At 39.5% G+C, this 18,972-nt stretch overlaps 1 protein-coding gene and 1 pseudogene across 2 annotated transcripts in view; one reads left to right on the top strand and one right to left on the bottom strand.

Moving 5' to 3' along the window:
• SLC12A1 (solute carrier family 12 member 1) overlaps window positions 1-18,972 on the top strand; it is an 84,003-nt gene that overhangs the window by 27,101 nt on the left and 37,930 nt on the right. For both annotated transcript variants that reach the window (XM_033108421.1, XM_033108422.1), the window contains exons 9-16: window positions 4,960-5,044; window positions 7,581-7,732; window positions 8,868-8,975; window positions 9,297-9,420; window positions 11,229-11,330; window positions 13,240-13,395; window positions 15,881-15,980; window positions 16,781-16,892. In XM_033108421.1, coding sequence (XP_032964312.1) covers window positions 4,960-5,044; window positions 7,581-7,732; window positions 8,868-8,975; window positions 9,297-9,420; window positions 11,229-11,330; window positions 13,240-13,395; window positions 15,881-15,980; window positions 16,781-16,892 — 939 coding nt within the window. The remainder of the gene's footprint in view (window positions 1-4,959; window positions 5,045-7,580; window positions 7,733-8,867; window positions 8,976-9,296; window positions 9,421-11,228; window positions 11,331-13,239; window positions 13,396-15,880; window positions 15,981-16,780; window positions 16,893-18,972) is intronic.
• On the bottom strand, window positions 4,294-4,709 carry LOC117023536 (ubiquitin-like; annotated as a pseudogene).

The raw sequence follows: 18,972 nt of genomic DNA, 5'->3' as shown, positions 1-18,972 counted from the left end.
ACTGACTATTGGTGAAAAAATGTACTACAGGGAGAGAAGACAAAAGAACACTCAGGCATGGAGAAACTGGGAACAATAAGGAATCTCTCACAGTTTAACTGGAGACGCCCTCATGAGGCTGGATAACCTTGTAAGGCAAGGGAATAGCTGTTGGAGGGAACTGAGCCAGAGGTGCTTGCCCTGAAACATAACGTTGAATGTGACTTTGCCTTTGGTTTTGTTCATTGCTATATCCTGGGAGCTAGTAAGGCTTCAATAAATATTTATTGAGTGAAGGAATAAACACATTTAGATTTGTCATATTAAGCACCACAGTGCCATGGTAAATTCTTTAGCAGAAACACGGCATTAAAAAAACGATTAGGCTGAGGCTCAAAAATTAAGTAACTTGTTTGCAATGATTCAAGCGGTATCACTGTTTAATGAAATTTAGCTATGGATGTTGAGCTCCCAGTTTTTCAGATTTGGAAAAGCATTAGATGTCACTGATTTAAATTTCTGCAAACTGTAAGCGCACATTTAAATTGAAGAATAGTTTTCTTTTCTTAGTCTCCTTAAAGACTATTTTGTACTAGAGGCTTAGTAGTTAGTTCAGCTCAGCCAATACTTACTGAACGCCTACTTACACCAGGCACTGGGGAAGCAAAGAAGAGCTCGATCTTTCCCTCAAGGAGCTCATGGTCCAAGAGGGACACATACTTACTCAAATTGAGTCATAAGAAGCAAAAACAGATTGTGTGCAAGGGAAAGAAGAAACAGTAATTGCCTATCCCTAAAGAAGTAAGGGAAGGCTTTCAGAGGAGGAGACACTCAATCCAAATTTAAGGGATGAGTAGGAGCTCCTCAACAGAACATAGAAGAGAGGGACATTTGGAAGAGTCAGCATGGAATGTAAAAAGACACAGAGAAAGATGCTGCTGACGGAAAGTAGTTTATGTACAGAGTGAGGCATGCAAGTAAATCTTTTCATCAATATATTAATCAACATATTTATAAAGGACCTTCTATGGGTCCTAGGTAATCTGCAAGTAAGCAGAAAACTGGAAGATATCCCTACCTAAAAAGGCAAAACTTACAATTTCTTTCTCCCACAATAAATGCTAACTTGATTTAGTGGTGCCATATTAGTAAAGATTTTTACTTTTCCATCAATCTGTACTAAGAAATCTCTGATTTTGAGATTATATGGAAAGAAAATGCTGAGGATATTTCATCATGATTTTCAGGGTACAAGTAAGTGGTCATAGCATTGTTGCCAAAAGTTTTATTCTTTCTATTTAAAAATATTTTGGTGATTTTATAATGAAGCTTAACTTTCATCACATATACTACAGTATACTATTAAACAGAACTCAGAGGTCCTTTAGACTACTGACAATGGAGTTTGGATATTATCCCAAAACTAGCTAGAGACACTAAGGAGATTAGATCAGGATTAGACATGTGTTTTACAGAGAGCCTGCTAGCATTTGTGAAGGATGGATTAGAGGGTGGGAGGTGATAGGTAGGGAGACTGGAGGCAAAAAGATCAGTTATAAGATATCATGGTAGTCTGCACAGAGATGACATGGTCTTGAATTGAGGGTATGGCAAGGGAATTGAATCAAAAGGGTCGGCTTTTCTTAGAGTTACCTAGGAGAGGAAATGAAAAGGATTTTTTTTTTTTTTACTATGATCTGCAGTAAGAAAACATTATACATCACAATCAAGTGCACACATACAAAATTTTCCCCAAACAGTTCTTTACTTTACTAAAAATGATGTCTTCTGATATTTTCACATTACTTCTCTTCTACTATATTGTTTTAATGCTGGTTGGAACCTACTGAACTTATTCCATGGTATAATAGATGAGAAAAAAGAAGCTCAGATTTGGTCATGGGGGTTGAAATGACAGAAGGACGTCAGAGTGGATATGCCTAGTGCGTGGCTAGATTTATGAGTCTGGAGCTCTGGAAAGGAATGAGAGCAGGATTAGAAGCCATGGCATGGATGAGTTCATCCAGGTCTGTGCAAGAGGCAGGAGAGAAGAGTACCAAGGCAGCATCCAGGGCAACAGACATTCAAAGTATTGAAGGTGGGAAAGGAACCCATGAAGAAGAAAGAGGAGGAGGTAGGAGAACCCAAGAGAAAGGGGGGTCATGAAAGCCAAAGGAGGAGAATGCTTTAAGAAGTAATAATTTACCATCAGAAACCAGCGTGGTCCAGCATGATAAGGACTGAGAGGCGATTGCATATAGGGAAGCGGCTAGCAACCTTCCATATTTATTTCTAAGAGTGAAATTGGAAATAACCAAAACATAATAGATTCAGATCACCTTAGTAAACATTTATTTTTTACACACCATGGAAATATGCAAGATGCTACCTCTGCTCACAACCTTAGCGTGCTTCTCAAGATGGCACTTCAGGCTGCCAGTGACAGTCAATGAGAGTTGGCACAAGAGGATGCTACTGCAACGTTCCATCCTGAGCCATCTATGTGTTAAGACATTCATTTATATCTGTAAATATGTGCCTGGGAGAAGATCTGGGAGGTACCCGAGCCTAATCAATAGAGTGTAGATGAAGTTTCAGAGATGCAAGATTAAGATGTGGTTGACATCCTCTGAAAACAGCAATCTAAGATTCCTTCTATTCTGTCTTGAGAAAAAATGTAATATTTAGTGAAGAAGGGTGAAGGAAGGTTAAATTTTGGGTAACTGCTGGGATGTGGGGTGGAAAGTAACATTTAGAGTGAAAACTAAATATTTGTCACAGTCCTGAGCCCTGTCTAGGGGAAATGTAGCTAGACCAGACAACGTGAATATGTGATCATACATTAAGAGATTGGCATCACAATTTATATTGAGTCAAGTTTGACCCTCATGTAAGTGCTAAATAAGTAATTTTAGAACTTGTAATAGATAGTTCTAAATAAAGACTAAGTTTTTAGGTTTTAGGTACAAGACTACCTACCATCTTCACACCTCTTCTTATCCTCACATATATTCCCCTTTCTTCCCACTTAAATCAGTTCTTCACATTTCACTCAGATCCCCCAAAATCCTTAATCAAGACAATAAATTTTGAAACATAGCATGAATTAGGAGATTGAATAGGGCCATGATTGTCTTCTCCTCCCTTCTATGCGCTGCTTAATTGCACACACTTCCCACATTCACTTTTGGAGACAATAGCTTCGAAGGAAGAGGCTGGGTATGTATGTATTAAAACAAACCATGTGTGGAGATATTCCTAAAAGAGTGGGAAGGAATTAATGATCACAGAGTGACTCCGCAGGGATAGATTACTCCCATGCGGGGACAGATTTGCTTGGTTTAGTTATCATTTCCAGCTGTCAGGTTGAGTTTACACTCACCATGAGTTCATCTTTTGCATGGATTTGATCAACAAATTTAAGCTAAAAAACAAATGAATAAAAACAACTTCACACTTTCACTGCATTGATTGCTTGTTTGTATTGATGAGTCTCATGTCCTCTGCTGGGAGAACTAATGCCTACTGTGATTGTGATTTCCTCAATTCAATATTTATTGACTCCTACTATATGCTAGGCACTGTCCTATATAAACAATGACTGTATTTAAATCTTTATTTAATAATCCCTGTTAAGTTGAATTCAATTATTCAGATGTTATGCTGCTTGGAATTGATTATGACATGATTTAGCCCCACAAATAGGATCTAAAATGGTATGATGTCAGTTCAGCTCAGTGAATTCATATACATTTATAAGCAAGAGAAAAGCCCATTTTCTGGTATCAGCTTAAATTTGTCTCTTTCTTTATGCCTGCTTATGAAAATTAAATATCTCCATTGCAGTCATTCCTGAACTAGATTCCAAATGGGAAATTTGAGGGATTGGAGAATTTAGCAGATCATCCTTTTTGCTCAATCAAAAGTGATTTTTTTAAAAGGCAAGCCTAGCTTAGTCCAAAACAAATACATACAGAGATATTGTCAATGTGCCGGGTATGGTTGTATATCTCTCGTAATAATTTAAGGTCTAATAAATCTGCGAAATTCACAGGAGGTAAAGAAAAGAAAGAGAAGCGTTAGTGAGTGAACTAACTAATGTACTTTTCTATAAAACCTCCCTCCTGGGCAATTAGAGATCTCTTCTGTTCAGTGCAAAGTTCTTCATATTTTTTTCTTTCTCTCTCTCTCTCCCTCCCTCCTTCCCTCCCTGTCTCTCTCTCTCTCTCTCTCTCTCTCTCTCTCTCTCTCTCTCTCTCTCTCTCTCTCTCTCTCTCTCTCTCTCTCTCTCCCTTTTTCAAAGAAAGGGAAACTTTACTGAAGCCCCAGGGCCAAGCGATTTGGCCAGAAGGCCGCCCTGTGGGCCGAGGTGGCGGTGGAGGGGCTTTATTTGACCTTCTTCTTGGGGTGTAGGTTGTTGGCGTGGCCACACTACACTTGCGGCAGATCATCTTGTTGCATTTGTACTTCAAGGCAAGCTTGCGAAGGGAAGGCTCCATGATGCTGCCCTGCAGAGAAAGCACCAAGGGCAGGGTGGATGCGTTCTGGATATTGTAGTCTCAGGGAGTGCAGCCATCCTCCAGCTATTTGCCCGCCAGTATCAGGCCCCGCCGGTCAGGTGCGAGGCCCTCCTTGCCTGGGAATTTAGCTTTGATGTTCTCAGTAGCATCCCTGGGCTCCACCTCGAGTGTGATGGTCTTGTCCGTCAGAATCTTCACAAAGCTCTGCATCTCTGCGTCTGCTGCGGAGGTTGCTCTGCCAGCCTCTCATTGAAAAGAAAGAGCTCTACAGATTTCCTTATTCACTCTGAGTACTTTGTCTTTGCCCCCAAAGAACCATTTTGCCATTTGCTTGATCTTTTCTTTAGAACTTGCCTTAGGAACGGTAGCCTAAAATTTTGAAAATACAGAAATAACTCCAAGTGATCTCTGTCTCTTATTCTACTCTGTCTCCTCATACCGCCATGTTATTTTTTCAAAGGATCCCCAAGATGCCATCCCTAGAGGAACCATGCTGGCCATTTTCATCACCACCGTTGCCTACATAGGAGTTGCTATTTGTGTAGGTAAGTTGTTTGTCTCTGGTGTTGGAATGCCAGATTTATAAGGGTCTTCATGTCCAGTGGATTTTCAGTGGAACGTAAGTAGAACGTTTTTTAAAATGCAACAATTTTAGGGGTTTGAATGCAATTAATCTGTGACACATTTGTCTCTGGGTGAGGACTAGAGTAGAGATAATCAGATTGTCATTTTACCTGAACACAAAAGGGTTCCATTTTGCTACTCTTGATAATATTCCTGCTGCCAAGGAAGCCACCACGTCCAGCCCGCCCCCCCCCCTTACCTTAAGGAGGCAGGTGAGGACCAGAGCGAAGAAAAGAAACCCAAAGCAAAACAAAACCAACAACAACAACAACAAAAGCCTTAGGGAAATAGAATTGATGGCTGTGTCTCCTCCTTGCACTGCTATTCCTAATATGGAAATGTCGCTGTCACTAAGCAGTGGGAAATCAGAACAAGACCCAGCTGCCAGCAGTGTGGGTGACCAGCCCCCACGTTGCTCACTGAGCAGAAAATATATGGATTCGCCTGCTGTTCCGAAGCTGACTTTTGTTCCACCTGCTGCCTGCAGCCACACCTCCTCCTGGCTGGGGGTCACCTCATGCTTATGCCAGTATGGGAGAGGAAGCAATATAGAACATTCAGAGAAGAAAACTCTTTTCTGTGCACACTAGGGAATAGAGCCCTGGGCTGGACCACTACAGAAACCCGGATGACCACTTCCCAAAGGGCACATCCCAGTTGTCCTCTTACTGTTTACTATGTCCCTGTTTACTATGAAGACGATTAGGAGAGCACATATATCTTGAGTTGGTTTCTAAAGAAAAAAGCAAAACAATTAATTTAGATTCTTGTTTCTCTCACTGCTTCTCATTTGAGGAAACTGAATAATGTTAACTGTATTGTTGCGGCATTTCCAAGTTTAATTACATGTAAAGAGATTTTATTCCAATGCTTTTGTTAAATCAATATGTTTTTAAATGACATTGACACCACTTAAATGTCCCCAATGTGTTTTTTTTTCCTCACACAAAGTAAAAACAGAATGAATAAATTTAGAGACCTGATTTCAAAGATTCTTTTAGTTTTTGCCCCTGATGAGTGGGAAAATCTGTTTCTATACTTTTCCCAGGATAGGAGAAGGATATTCATGGGGTCCGTGGCTGGTCATTAGTGCAAATAATGGCTCATGGATTGACTTCATGGCTGTTAGGGGAATTATAGTCCGGAGAAGTTAAAATACATGACTTACAAAAGTCAGCTCAACATAAATGAACACTGCAAAGAAGTCAAACCTAGAATAGATGGTTTTTCTTGGTAACCAACACCCATAATTTTAAGTGGTTCAGCAGAGGCTGGCAGGCCGTCTCTCAGGCCTATATAAAAAAGATTCCTGCACCCTGATTATTTTAAATGATTCTTTCAACTTGAGGATTCTATGATTTTTAAGTCTTTCTGAGATTTAAAGAATATGAATTTGTGGCTAAAATTGAGGGTTCCCATTAGTACCTGTCACTGGCACCTCTCTTATACTTATTAGAAAACTTACCCTGGCTGGAATTTAAAAAGCAAAATGAAGTTTTATTAGTTGGCATTAGTTTGTATTTATTTATCCTTCAGGTGGGTCAGAAAAGTTTATATATATTTCATGCCTATGTTCATATATTTTAATAATCTTATCAAATACATAATGGGAGAAATTGCAGTTGCAAAAATTTACAAGAAATGTCAGTGATTAAAATGTATATCAAGGATCTTTAAAAACTTTGTAACTCCATTTCTGGGAAACTATCCTGGAGAAATACTTTGAAATACAGAAAAAAGTTTATGCACAAAGATGTTCATAGAATGTTTATAATAGAAAATAACAGAAATGCCCAACTGTATGAAGATAATGGGATAAACGGAGATGAAGAGTTGATAGAATATTATTTGACTATTAATGTCACTTGAGAAACCTTAATATTTTTACCCCAATGTATTTTCTGTATTATTTAAACACTTAAATTGAATATAAAGTAGAATTATTACTGTTAAAAACATTTTGCTAAGAATATCATTAGTTGAAAACTAGGGCTCAGTCCTCTTAATTACTCGAATTCAATAAGGCCATCTCTTGGTTCTCCCACAGATGAGAAAATAAGATCTTCTACTTGAAAAACTCCCAATCAGTAGCACGAAGTCAGAAATATCAATAGAGTATGCATTACAGGCAAGGCACTGCCATGGGCATTTTAATAGGTAAAATAGAAAAGGAGTCCAAACCCCCAAGTGTCTGTCAGAGGCTGGCGAGAGCCAGGCCTGAAACGACCCAAGGCAGCAGAAGTAGCAGCCTGTTAAAGACAGGAGGCGCTCCCGGGCCTCAGAGGATGGGAACTTCCAGGGACCATGTCCCAGGAAGCATTGACAATAAAGACAGCAGAGTCAGTAGGCCTGCTCAGACTCAAAGAAAACTAAATATGTTTTCAGAAGAACCCCTTAAGGGAAGAGAACTCTTCATATAAAGAAATGACGAAATGACGAGCCACTGTTTTTCCCCAGGGGCCTGTGTGGTCCGAGATGCCACTGGGAACATGAACGACACCATCATTTCTGGGATGAACTGCAATGGTTCAGCAGCCTGTGGGTTGGGCTATGACTTCTCAAGATGTCAACACGAACCATGTCAATATGGGCTGATGAACAACTTCCAGGTTTGAACTGCAATAATTATAATAATGTTTATTGCCATTTTTTTTCATTTTTAGAATATCTGGTATAATGAAACTTCTGACTCTGCAACTGATTGATTTGAATTCAGCAAGGAACAATGGGTGTGGGAGGGAAGGGAGTCATACCAGCATTATGTGATAGCAAATCCTGTGGTTACATGCACGGTGGTGAGGAGAAAACAGACGCTTGTCTGAATTGCATCACCAGTGAAAGCTTACCACCCTACATTATGTATCGTCCAATCAATTGTGCAGGATTTCATGGTGGAGAGAAGGAGAGACTTAGATTAGTGGGCACTTGGAATGCATTTCATGCATGGGCTTTGGCTTAGGAAAAGCCTCTGTGGTGGTCCTGGAGTGCCTGGAAGATAAAGCTCAGAGAGAAATTGTGAGTGGCAGAAAGGGAGGTAAATGAGGGGGAAGGAACAAGGGAAGTTGGGAAAAGTGTAGGACTTGAAACTCATTAATTTGTCTGAACGATTGGCAAGCAGAGGGAGAAGCAAATTTGTCGTGAAGGCTTCATTCATCTGTTTTAACAACCAACAAAGAAAAATTAGCTCAGCTGAAGTCATTATTCCAAAATATGACATAAATGAATAGAATCTTATCATGTTTCAGATCTAAAATTATGTTTTATGAGCACAGAAAAAGCAAAGGTTTGAAAAGCCTCTGAGCAGAAACAAGAAAGGCTAATGCCTTTAAAAAGACTGGTAAACAGCTGAGTCCCTCCCCAGAACTTATTAAAATACTACCTTATGTGGGACAGACTTTCCCATCGTGAAAGAAACATGTGCCCACAAAGCACAGAAGGGGCAAATGTCAGAGTCCTTGAAACCTTCCTGCCTTATTCTTTCCAGGATCTTCTAGATGTATTGTGGTGCACATTTATTATTTTTATAAACAACAAAAAGGCCATATCCATTTTGAAAAAACAACTATTAAAAACTCGAGAATGAAAGGGCGGTGTGGGGGGGGGCGGAATCTGTTTAGAAGCAATTAGCTTATAAAGGAGATTCCAGATCCCAGTTTCTATAAAAACTGGGCTGTTTGTTTGTTTGTTTGTTTGTTTTGTACTGTCTGTTGGATGAGTCCCCTTACTTGAGCTTCTCTTCCCCAGGTCATGAGCATGGTGTCAGGATTTGGCCCCCTCATCACGGCTGGCATCTTTTCTGCCACTCTCTCCTCGGCCCTGGCCTCGCTCGTCAGCGCTCCCAAAGTGTTCCAGGTGATACAGGCACAGGAGCATGTGCTTCTCCCTGCTGCCATTGCCACTGAACATGGATCAAGCTGCAATAGTCATTCTCACTGGCAATCAGTTTCCATCATTTTCTGAAACAGTTTAATGTTTGCATCTGGCTCAAATGCTATGTCTGCCACATAGTTAAGATCGATTCAAATAATATAAAGAATGATAAACTGCAGCGTTAACTTGTGCCTCATATTGTGTATCTCTTTATCTTTCCCCAAATCTTCTTGTTTGAATCACCTAGGGGAAACGGTTGTGCATAGATATAAGTGACAGATTTATCCTCTTCTTTCCCATTAGGCTCTGTGCAAGGACAATATCTACAAAGCCCTGCAGTTCTTCGCAAAAGGATATGGGAAAAACAATGAACCGCTGAGAGGATACGTTCTCACTTTTGTTATAGCCATGGCCTTCATTCTTATTGGTTTGTAGTTTTCTTGGTCTTACTGAAAGCCAAATAATTCTTCTGATTACTCCCAGGTTTTTCCTCTTAGCTTGAGAAATTACCTGTTTTATGTTTAATATTCCGTTTGGGAATATTGGAATCTGTCTAAGAAGGAAATGAGAACTCCTTATGTGCAGAGGCCTTTGAAGACTTGAGTCCAAAGTCTTTTGGACTTTAATCTCTTCTTTGAATCTGAATGTTGGAAATCTATCTGACCAAATGTAACTGAATCCTTCCTCCAACCTGTCCAATATTGCCTAATCCCAGAGTCTCCCCCAGCTGCCACCTGTCTTTCCGTCTCCTGGCCTGGCAACTAGCAGGAGCGGTAAAGCGTCTGTTCTCAAAAAGTGGTCCGGTAACCATTTGTGTCAGAATCAGAACCATCTGCAGGTTTTTTAAAGTGCAGATTTTTCAGGCACAACCCAGAGGTAGAATCAGAATCTCTGGTGATGAGTAATCTGTATTTTTACAAGTTCCTGAAGAGACTTATAGACAACTAAGGTTGGAGAACCACTTACCTAAACTTTAATCTTGACTCCTTCTCCTGAAACAATATAAAAACAGCTATATAATCTTGGAGAGGCACATGCATCAACTGTACGTTGCACATTCCTCACGGCTCCCTAGGGCACCCCCTTTGCTGGTGAGCATGTCAGAGGAAAAGAAGCAACAGGCAAGGAAGATGATAGCTACGCATAGATGGGCGGAGCCTCCCTCAGCACAATGGTGCCACACAGTGAGGGATCCTCCTCACCACATCAACCCAGGAAGTGACCAATTCATGAAGCCTCATAAGATTTCCATAAGGGTGAAGATGTTTGTTACAAGGGAACAAGGTTTGTTAGATTTTTAAAAAATTAAACAAAAAAGCAATTATGTGTAGATATGTTTCAATTATGTCATTTAAGCTTTAAGACTTCAAATCATTGCTGTATACTGCATTTCAGTGATGAAATAGACAAAGTTTTTAAAAATTGTAAAAATGAAAGAATATCCTTAAAAATCATTCTTTCAGAACAACATAGATGAGCTTCATGGCACAACCTACTCCCTTGCAGGCTTCCGTGTTCTAGCATCACACCCAGCTGCCACCCTCATTTGCATCACTGAGGTTGACCTGCGTCTGACCCTCAGAGAAATAGGATTATCTTTAATTCATTTCTTATATCTTATAATTCACCCATAGACCAATTCAGCTAGGATTAAGTCATACTGGATGTTTAGCTACTGCGGTAAAACATTTTGGCAAATCTTAAGAAGTAGAACTCTCTAGAGATGTAGAAAAGACCAAATGACTAACAAGAGTTCTGAAAGTCAGAGAGAGCAAGTCGAGTATATGCAGAGAGATTTCCAAGCAGGCATTTCTGGTGCACTGGTATTTAACTAATCTGATACCCTGTAGAGCCTTTTGATTGTATGCATAACAGATAAAGAACACAGTATTTGGTACCTTCGGGATAACAGCAGGGGAATTAATTTATCATCTACCCAGTCCCCAACCCTGCTACCCATTTCCATTCAAATTTTTGGTGGGTAGAGGTCTTGATTGCCTATTTTCTGATGAGAAGGTTTTCTTGCTCTTTACTTTATTGGAAATAAACTCTGGCTAAGAATAGATTTTTTTTAATGAATGCAGTCCCAAAGAAAAATCACTAACTTCTTCAACTTTGACAGATGCTAGCTATGTTTTCAATTTCCAAATGAAGTCAAGCTTCCAGGCTATAACAGCTGTTCCGCTCCTGGTCTCATCACTCACATGTACATGCTCGATTCTGCTTTGTTCACAGCGGAGCTGAACACCATTGCTCCCATCATCTCCAACTTTTTCTTGGCCTCATACGCACTTATTAATTTCTCCTGCTTCCATGCCTCTTATGCCAAATCTCCAGGTAAGTTGACTTTTCAAAATTAAACTACACGTAAGCGAACAGGTAGTCGCAATAAAAAGAAAGAAGTCAGTGCAAGGTGCTTAATTTGCGTTTATGTGTTTCCTGATATCCTAGTAGGCAGCGTAATCCACTTTGTGTCGGTGAGTTGGGGGAAGACTTCTGAAATAGAAAAAGAATCATTTGAGCAATGGCCTTTTTGACCAACCGTAAAGTCAATTTTCTCCTGCAGCAATAAATTATTCATCGCAAGAGAAACCACATTTATTTCAGCTGTAGAAAAACACCACTATTTATTTCCAGGGTGAAAGTGACCACAGAAGTGGAATAAATGTATATATTTGAAACTTCCTTGCTATCAATTTGTTTCCTGCCCATGGTGCAGAAGAGAAGGATGAGTAGCTCCCATAATTACCTGCTGAGTGTAGTCAACGCAGAGTCACATTGAAGCTGGTGACATCCTTGCACTCTCAGACTGTGCTTTAAAGTGGTACAAAATTTCACACCAAAGCACCTTTCCCTCTCTAGTCACCCCTCACCTCTGCTGTGCTTCCATTGGCCAATCGAATTTCTTCTGCCTTTCCACCAGATGAGAGACTTGCCATTATCAACCAGCAGAAAGTTCTTCGCCACGAGGATTTTTATCAGAGATATAAACATATTTCCACTCGTTTAGGGCCTGCCACTATTGAGCTTCCTTTGGCAAAGCTGCTGCCAATAAGACTGTAGATGGAAGGAGAGCCTTCATCCATCCAAGGCCACCAAGGCTCCAGAAGATATTGAGGACTTTTTGTTTCTGTTTTGTTGTCTTCTTTTAAGCAGAGAACAGAAAGTTCTAGTCAGAGAATACAACAAATCATAGAAATGTATGCCTCCATGCCATGTGTATGTCCATTTTTGAAAAACAACGTGAAGTGATAGAGTGAAAAGGAAAGAGGGAGAAAAAGAGAGAGGAAAAATAGAAAAGCACACAGACGGGGACACATGGATACACAAACCCAGAAAATAAGAAATGCGACTCTCCTCCTCCCTGCCCCCACACCTGCATCCCAAGCCAGACTCTGAGAAATAAGGGCATTTCCAGTGATGTTCTTCTCAAAATGCTGTTTCCATCTTGTGGCCATTTAGGAAATTGCTCTAGAAGACTTGGAAAACTGTTGTGTTTTGGCAACTCCAAATTCAAAATGTACTTCACCGATAGACCAAATGTGCCCTTCAAACCAGAGCTTCCCCATCCTGGCCATACCGTCTTCCAGCTTCTTTTATTTCAGGGAACTAATAAAACATGGGAAACCCCATGCAAATATGAACCATTGGAAATGTGTAACATATTAATGCATAGGGTTTGAGATGACATTGCAGACAAATTCCCTCTCTATTCCCATAGATTATTATTTCTGAAAGAGCAGGCACTGTCTTCTTAGGGTAAAGGAACAGCTAGCCAGAAGTTAGTGGATTGACCTTTGATGACTCTGCCCTCTCCACAGGAACAATAAGCCTGTTGTCTTAATCTTCTTCTTAGGCCACCAAGGAGTTCTTCCCAGCCCACCCCAAAAGACCCCACTTTTTCCATCCCTCCTGCCTCCTTTCAATTCCTAATGGCATAGACATCAGATGCTGAAGGCTGTAGTTTGGTAAGACAATCAGGAGGCACGCAGGTAGTGTGGAGGGGCCATGAGTGACACATTTTCTGTATTTCACAGCATCCTTATTTGGTATAATTACACCTTCGTAGGCCAGGGACCAAAGATCACAACAAATTAATAACAAAGTTAGAAACTTGACTTAAAAGTTCTGATTTTTATGCTAGGAAAAAAATGTTAGCTGTATTTTAATGATATACAGTGCCATGATGGTGAGAGTGTGGAAGTTTTTCTTAGGCACATAGATTTTTTTTCTTTTTTACTTTTAGGATGGAGACCTGCATATGGAATTTACAACATGTGGGTATCTCTTTTTGGAGCTGTTCTGTGCTGTGCAGTCATGTTTGTCATCAACTGGTGGGCAGCTGTCATCACCTATGTCATTGAGTTCTTCCTCTATATCTATGTGACCTATAAGAAGCCAGGTAAGATAAAGACTGTATAGGAGGGGGGGTTCCAAAGCAGCTTCTAACGACCCATGTATTCAACAGTTATTGAGTGGCTCCTATGTGCTTAGGTGTGCCATGTGTATGGTGGATATCAATGATATAATGTAACATAATAACAATCTTTAGCCTTGTTGAGCACCTATTACATACTATACACTCATTTAATCCTCACAACAATACTGTACAGCAAGCATTATTAGACCCATTTTACAGATGAAGAAACTGGACTTAACTATAATACAATATAATAATGTGAGAGTGATATGAATGAATTGCTGAGGAAAGGCGAGAACTGGATGGACTGCAAATGGGAGAGGCTAGAGACCACAGAGGGAGATATTGAGAGGTCCAGTCTCACACTCCCCTTCCCCTTGCTCTGCAAGTAGAGCAGAGAAGGTAATAATATCTTGGAGGGGTATATTTGTTGTTTATTTTTATTACTTCATGTATTTTAAACATCAGGTATAATTTACATATGGTAAAACTCACCCCTTTTAGATGTACAGTCTATAAGTTTTGACAAACTTACACAATCTTATAACTACCACCAGAATCAAGACAGAGGACATTTCCACCATCACTATAAGTTCTTTTATACTCCTATGTAGTCAATCTCTTCCCTCCAATTTAGCCCCAGCAAACACTTTTCTGATTTCGGCCCCTATAGAAATGCCTTTTCCAGAATATTATATAGAATCATATAGTATGTAACCCTTGTGTGTGCTTCCTTTCACTTAACAGGATGCTTTTAGATTCATCCATGTTGTTGCGTGTATAAGTAGTTTCTTCCTTTTTGTTGCTGAGTAGTATTTGATTGTATAAATACATCTCAATGCATGTCAGTTGATGGACTTTTAGGTTGCTTTCAGCTAAGGGTGATTATATATAAAGCTGCTATAAACATTCACACATAGGGTTTTATGAGGACCTATGTTTTTCTCTAAGAATGAGATATCTAGGAGTGCGATTTCTAATATAACAAGTGTATATACAACTTTATAAGGAACTGCCAAATTGTTTTCCACAGTAGCAGTACCATTTTCTATTTCTACTAGCAATGACATGAAAGTCCTAGTTGCTCCACTTCTTGTCAGCACTTAGTATTGTCAGTTGCTTTAAGAAACAAACAAACAAACGAACAACAACAAAAAAAACATTCTAACAGATGTAGTGTACTATCTGACAGTGGCTTGGTTTTCATTTTCCCAATGATTAATGATCTTATTTGCCATCCATGTATCTTCTTTAGTCAAGTGTCTCTTTAAGTCTTTTTCCCACTTTTTTGAGTTGTTTGTTATTATTCAGTGGTGAGAACTGTTTATAAATTCCAGATGCAAATCTTTTAGCAGTACATGTTTTACAAATATTACCTACAGGTTTGTGACTTTTCATTTTTCTTACAGTTGTTTTGAAGAATTTTAATTTCTATAAATTCTAATTTATGATTTTTTTTCTTTTATGGCATGGTTTTTTGCTTCTAATTGAAGGTAACATTCCCTAATCCAAGATCACTAACTTCTTTTAGATGTTTTAATGCTCTATATTTTAGATTTATGTTTATTATCCATTTTGAGTTAATTTTTATATATCATGCGAGGAATGGTTCAAGGTTCCTTTTTTTTTTTTTTACATATAAGTATCCAACTGACTAGTAGGGTTTTTATAAGAATAAAATAACTTAAGATATACTAAATACCTGGTGCGTGGTCAACACTTAATCAGTATTAATTTTCTTTATCTTGAGATAGTGATCCGCCACCATTTCCCGGGTTCTTTCAAGCAAACCTGGGAAGATGGTTCTGTCTGCCATCTGGGGTGAACCTGTACATTCCCGTCAGGGATTTTCTCTTATCAGTTTAGAGAACCCATCTAATATTTAATTTGTTCAACAACAACAACAACAACAACAAAAAGCCAAGGGATGGTAGTGCTTACCACCCTTATGAAGACTAGTCCCTAAAAGATCAAACTAAAATGCTTGATAAAAATTGACCTCTTCATGAACACCCAAAAGTAAGAATTCCTAAGCTATTCAGTTTTACTATTCAAAATAAAAAGGTTGCTGCACACTATCTGTGTATACAAAAATGTCTCTTCTTTTCATCTTAAGAATTTGTGAAGACCCCTTGAATTTATTCAGGCGCTTACCCTTTTCCCGTCTATCACCTGCAATGTGGTCATCACACAAGTTCTCCACAAAGAAAAATTTCTGAGCTGCAGCTTTAAAAGTATGATCCTTAGCTGGAAAGAGAGGTCTCACTTCTAAGAATTCACGAAGGGTTCATAGAAAAATACAGTGTTCTTCCTAGGAAATACTACATTATATTTTCTGTAATTTGGGCACTCATCACTGCTGACATAGCCAGGGGAAATCATAGTAAGGGATGGCTTATAAAACTTATTCACGGTATACAGAGGGAAGGTCAATACTTTTTATGCCACATTTCTCCTTCGTCCACAGATGTGAACTGGGGCTCCTCCACACAGGCTCTTTCCTATGTGAGCGCTTTAGACAATGCTCTGGAATTAACCACAGTGGAAGACCATGTGAAAAATTTCAGGTAAAATGGGCTTCTCAGGCATCCTGGTGTTGTTCCATATTAGAAGTGGTTTTTCTTTATGAGGGACAAATGCACTGGAGTACTTATATGCTTTTATGGGTATATTCTAAGACTAGGCAGTTATACAAAACTACCACATTCTCATGACAGCCCCTCCTGCAAATAAGTACTTCTATTCCTCTCTGAGCTATGCCCACCCCCAATTATAAACGCTCATGGTGCCAAGGGTCACTTCCCATGCCTGGAGATACAGAGGTGATCTAAGTCATGTGATTTCAGAAAGATGTCCCCAAACCCCCACAAACCTTAATCTTTGGTGCTGTCTCCATTCAATTTAAGGCTTTTTGGCTTACTGCATTCTCTTAGAAGAAGTAACACTTTAAGCTCTGCATTAGTTATATATTATTTTGAATGGAACTTCAAAACACAACCTTTGCAAGGAGGATGAAGGAAAATAGTCTGAAAATACTGGTTGGAGAACAACAGGCTGTTTTGGGATTTGGGATTTGGGACAGGATAGTGTCCGGGGGTGAGGGGGGTTAAGGGGTTAAACAGAGAAAACTCAAAATCATCTTTTCCTTACTTGACATTTTGGCTCTCACTGTCTAAACTAAGAATATAAAAAGAGCAAGATGGACAGGCAGGATGATTCAAGACTTCTGGTGAGAAACCTAAGACATATTTAGGGTAGAGAATGTCCCATTTTGCCAAGCCTTCTGTACCTGCCATTTCCATTGGGGTAGTTTTGAGCTCATAGGCTTCTTGCAGTAGTTCTCACATCTTCTTTTCTCCACTTTCAGGCCCCAGTGCATTGTCTTAACAGGGGGACCCATGACAAGACCTGCTCTCTTGGACATAAGTCACGCCTTTACCAAGAACAGTGGCCTTTGCATCTGCTGTGAAGTCTTTGTGGTAAGAGCCACTTCATCCCAGGAAAATGCTTTTTTCTCCCTGCTCACCTTGTGTTGTTTTAGGTGAGCCGAACAGGTACATGTGGTGATAGGAGAATGGCAAGACAGTTTGGACAAGAACCCTTTTCCCTGATTCATATAGCAAGAACTAGCAAGGGCCCGTGATCCTGAATTTAAATGAGTGGATAAAATGACTTTCCGATCACAAGAGACAAAGTAAAAGTGATAAATATTTCCAAATGATGGCCATTGAGTCAAGAAAAAGAGAACTGGCTCAGAAATAAATAAATAAAATGAAAGTATTCGAAGCAATAACTGTCCCCAGACATATAAAAGGATGAAATGAGCCAGAGAGCGCTATTATATAAATTAACTGATGAGGAAAGAATCAGACCAAATGGCCTTAAATGACAGCACACAGAATTTAGATTGAATATTTCGATAAACTTGATGACACTTTAGATAATCTAGGGAATTAAACCAAGTTTTTCATGTCTTAGATACACATTCCGAGCTGAATGAGTTCTTTTTTGTTCAGGAAGTACATGGTAGACTGATGATAATTTATTGGTGGGTTTTCCCAGGAGGGATCAAAGTACATGCTAAAATTTTAACCAGAATTGTTGACTGACAAATCACCAAAATCACCAATATCTAAAATGAGGAGAAAACATTAAAATGATAACAAAATAATAAGTCTAAGTCCTCCAAACCAGTCTAACTCTGTTTGTATTCCCATCTCTCTCTCTCTCTCTCTCTCTCTCTCAATCTCCCTCTCTCTCTCTCTCTCTCTCTCTCTCTCTCTCTCTCACACACACACACACATACACACACACACACAGGCACACCACTCAAAATCCTCAGCTACTTCAAAGTCTTTTTATAGTAGTTACCTATTTTTCAAAGCATTTTCCTACAGTTTTTATTTGATCTACATAACAGCCTAGTGAGGCAGAAAGGAAAGAAGCCGTGTTCTCATTTTACTGATTGAAAAAGTAAGATTCAAGAAACTTAAGTTATTACACAGGGTCACATGATAAGAAAGTGACACAGCCAAGATGTCAGTCCAGGCCACCTGACTGTGCTCTGTGTTACATCATGAGGAGAAAGCCTTGGCAGAATTGTATCCAGGTTGTGCTGTTAGAATCAGGTAGCACTACCTAAATGCCCGACACCTGCCAGAGAATGGGGCCATCAGTAAGCTGTGGAATCCGGGGTCCAGTCCACTGTGCCATGCCGCAGGGCGTCATTTACCAGACATCATCATGACCAGCACTTCAGCATCTTTTTACACTTGGCAATACCCTAAATGCTATAGAAAGTCAATTGGTCATATTCTCTTTCCTCTCAGTGCTTACTTATATGATAGTAACTCTAACAATATAACTCAATGCAATTATCCAGTAGGGGGTGAAGGGAATCCTACTGACTACATAAGATTGACAGGTTAAGTAATGACCAAATGTGACTCCAGAGGATTTTTAAAAATCTCATCAAGTGCTCTTTTTCTCATATTATCAACTTTGGTGCCCCAGATTAGTGGATTTCATTTCAGCCAATATAATACAGGAGTGGGTTTTGATGGAATAAGCAGTTTGGGGTGTTTTTCTTCTCCAGCAATTTAGAGAAAACTTACTTTAGCAGGCAACAAAATACCTTTAGGACAGGACAAATGAACTGGGAGTATAAACAGTCATATATTGGCAAGGGAGAAAAGGTCTTTTTACAGAGGCAAAAGATATTGCTTTTAATTAACCCTTTGCTGCTTTAACTATAATAAAAGAGTATGATTCTGGAATATCATTTCATGTGAAGTAGGTCCCTGAGGCTGTGCCTCCAGCAGCCCTGTTTGATATGTATATTGGACCACATTCTACATCACTGTGCGTTTCTCTCTGAGTAAGGACCAAGAGTCTTACTCCCAGGTACTGAGTTCTCTTGGGGACAGAAAATAGTGCATCATTTAATGACTTTCCAGTTAGTTACTTCCTGTGAGCTCCTGGGGCTGCAGATGCTGTCAGCATTTTTCAACTCCATGTTCAGTCGTCAATCATCTTTGCAAAGAAACAGATGGAAGGGGA

Source organism: Rhinolophus ferrumequinum, chromosome 6 (genome assembly GCF_004115265.2).
Source record: "Rhinolophus ferrumequinum isolate MPI-CBG mRhiFer1 chromosome 6, mRhiFer1_v1.p, whole genome shotgun sequence".
Taxonomy (NCBI): Eukaryota; Metazoa; Chordata; class Mammalia; order Chiroptera; family Rhinolophidae; genus Rhinolophus; species Rhinolophus ferrumequinum.
This window is presented reverse-complemented; position numbering and strand designations above follow the sequence as displayed.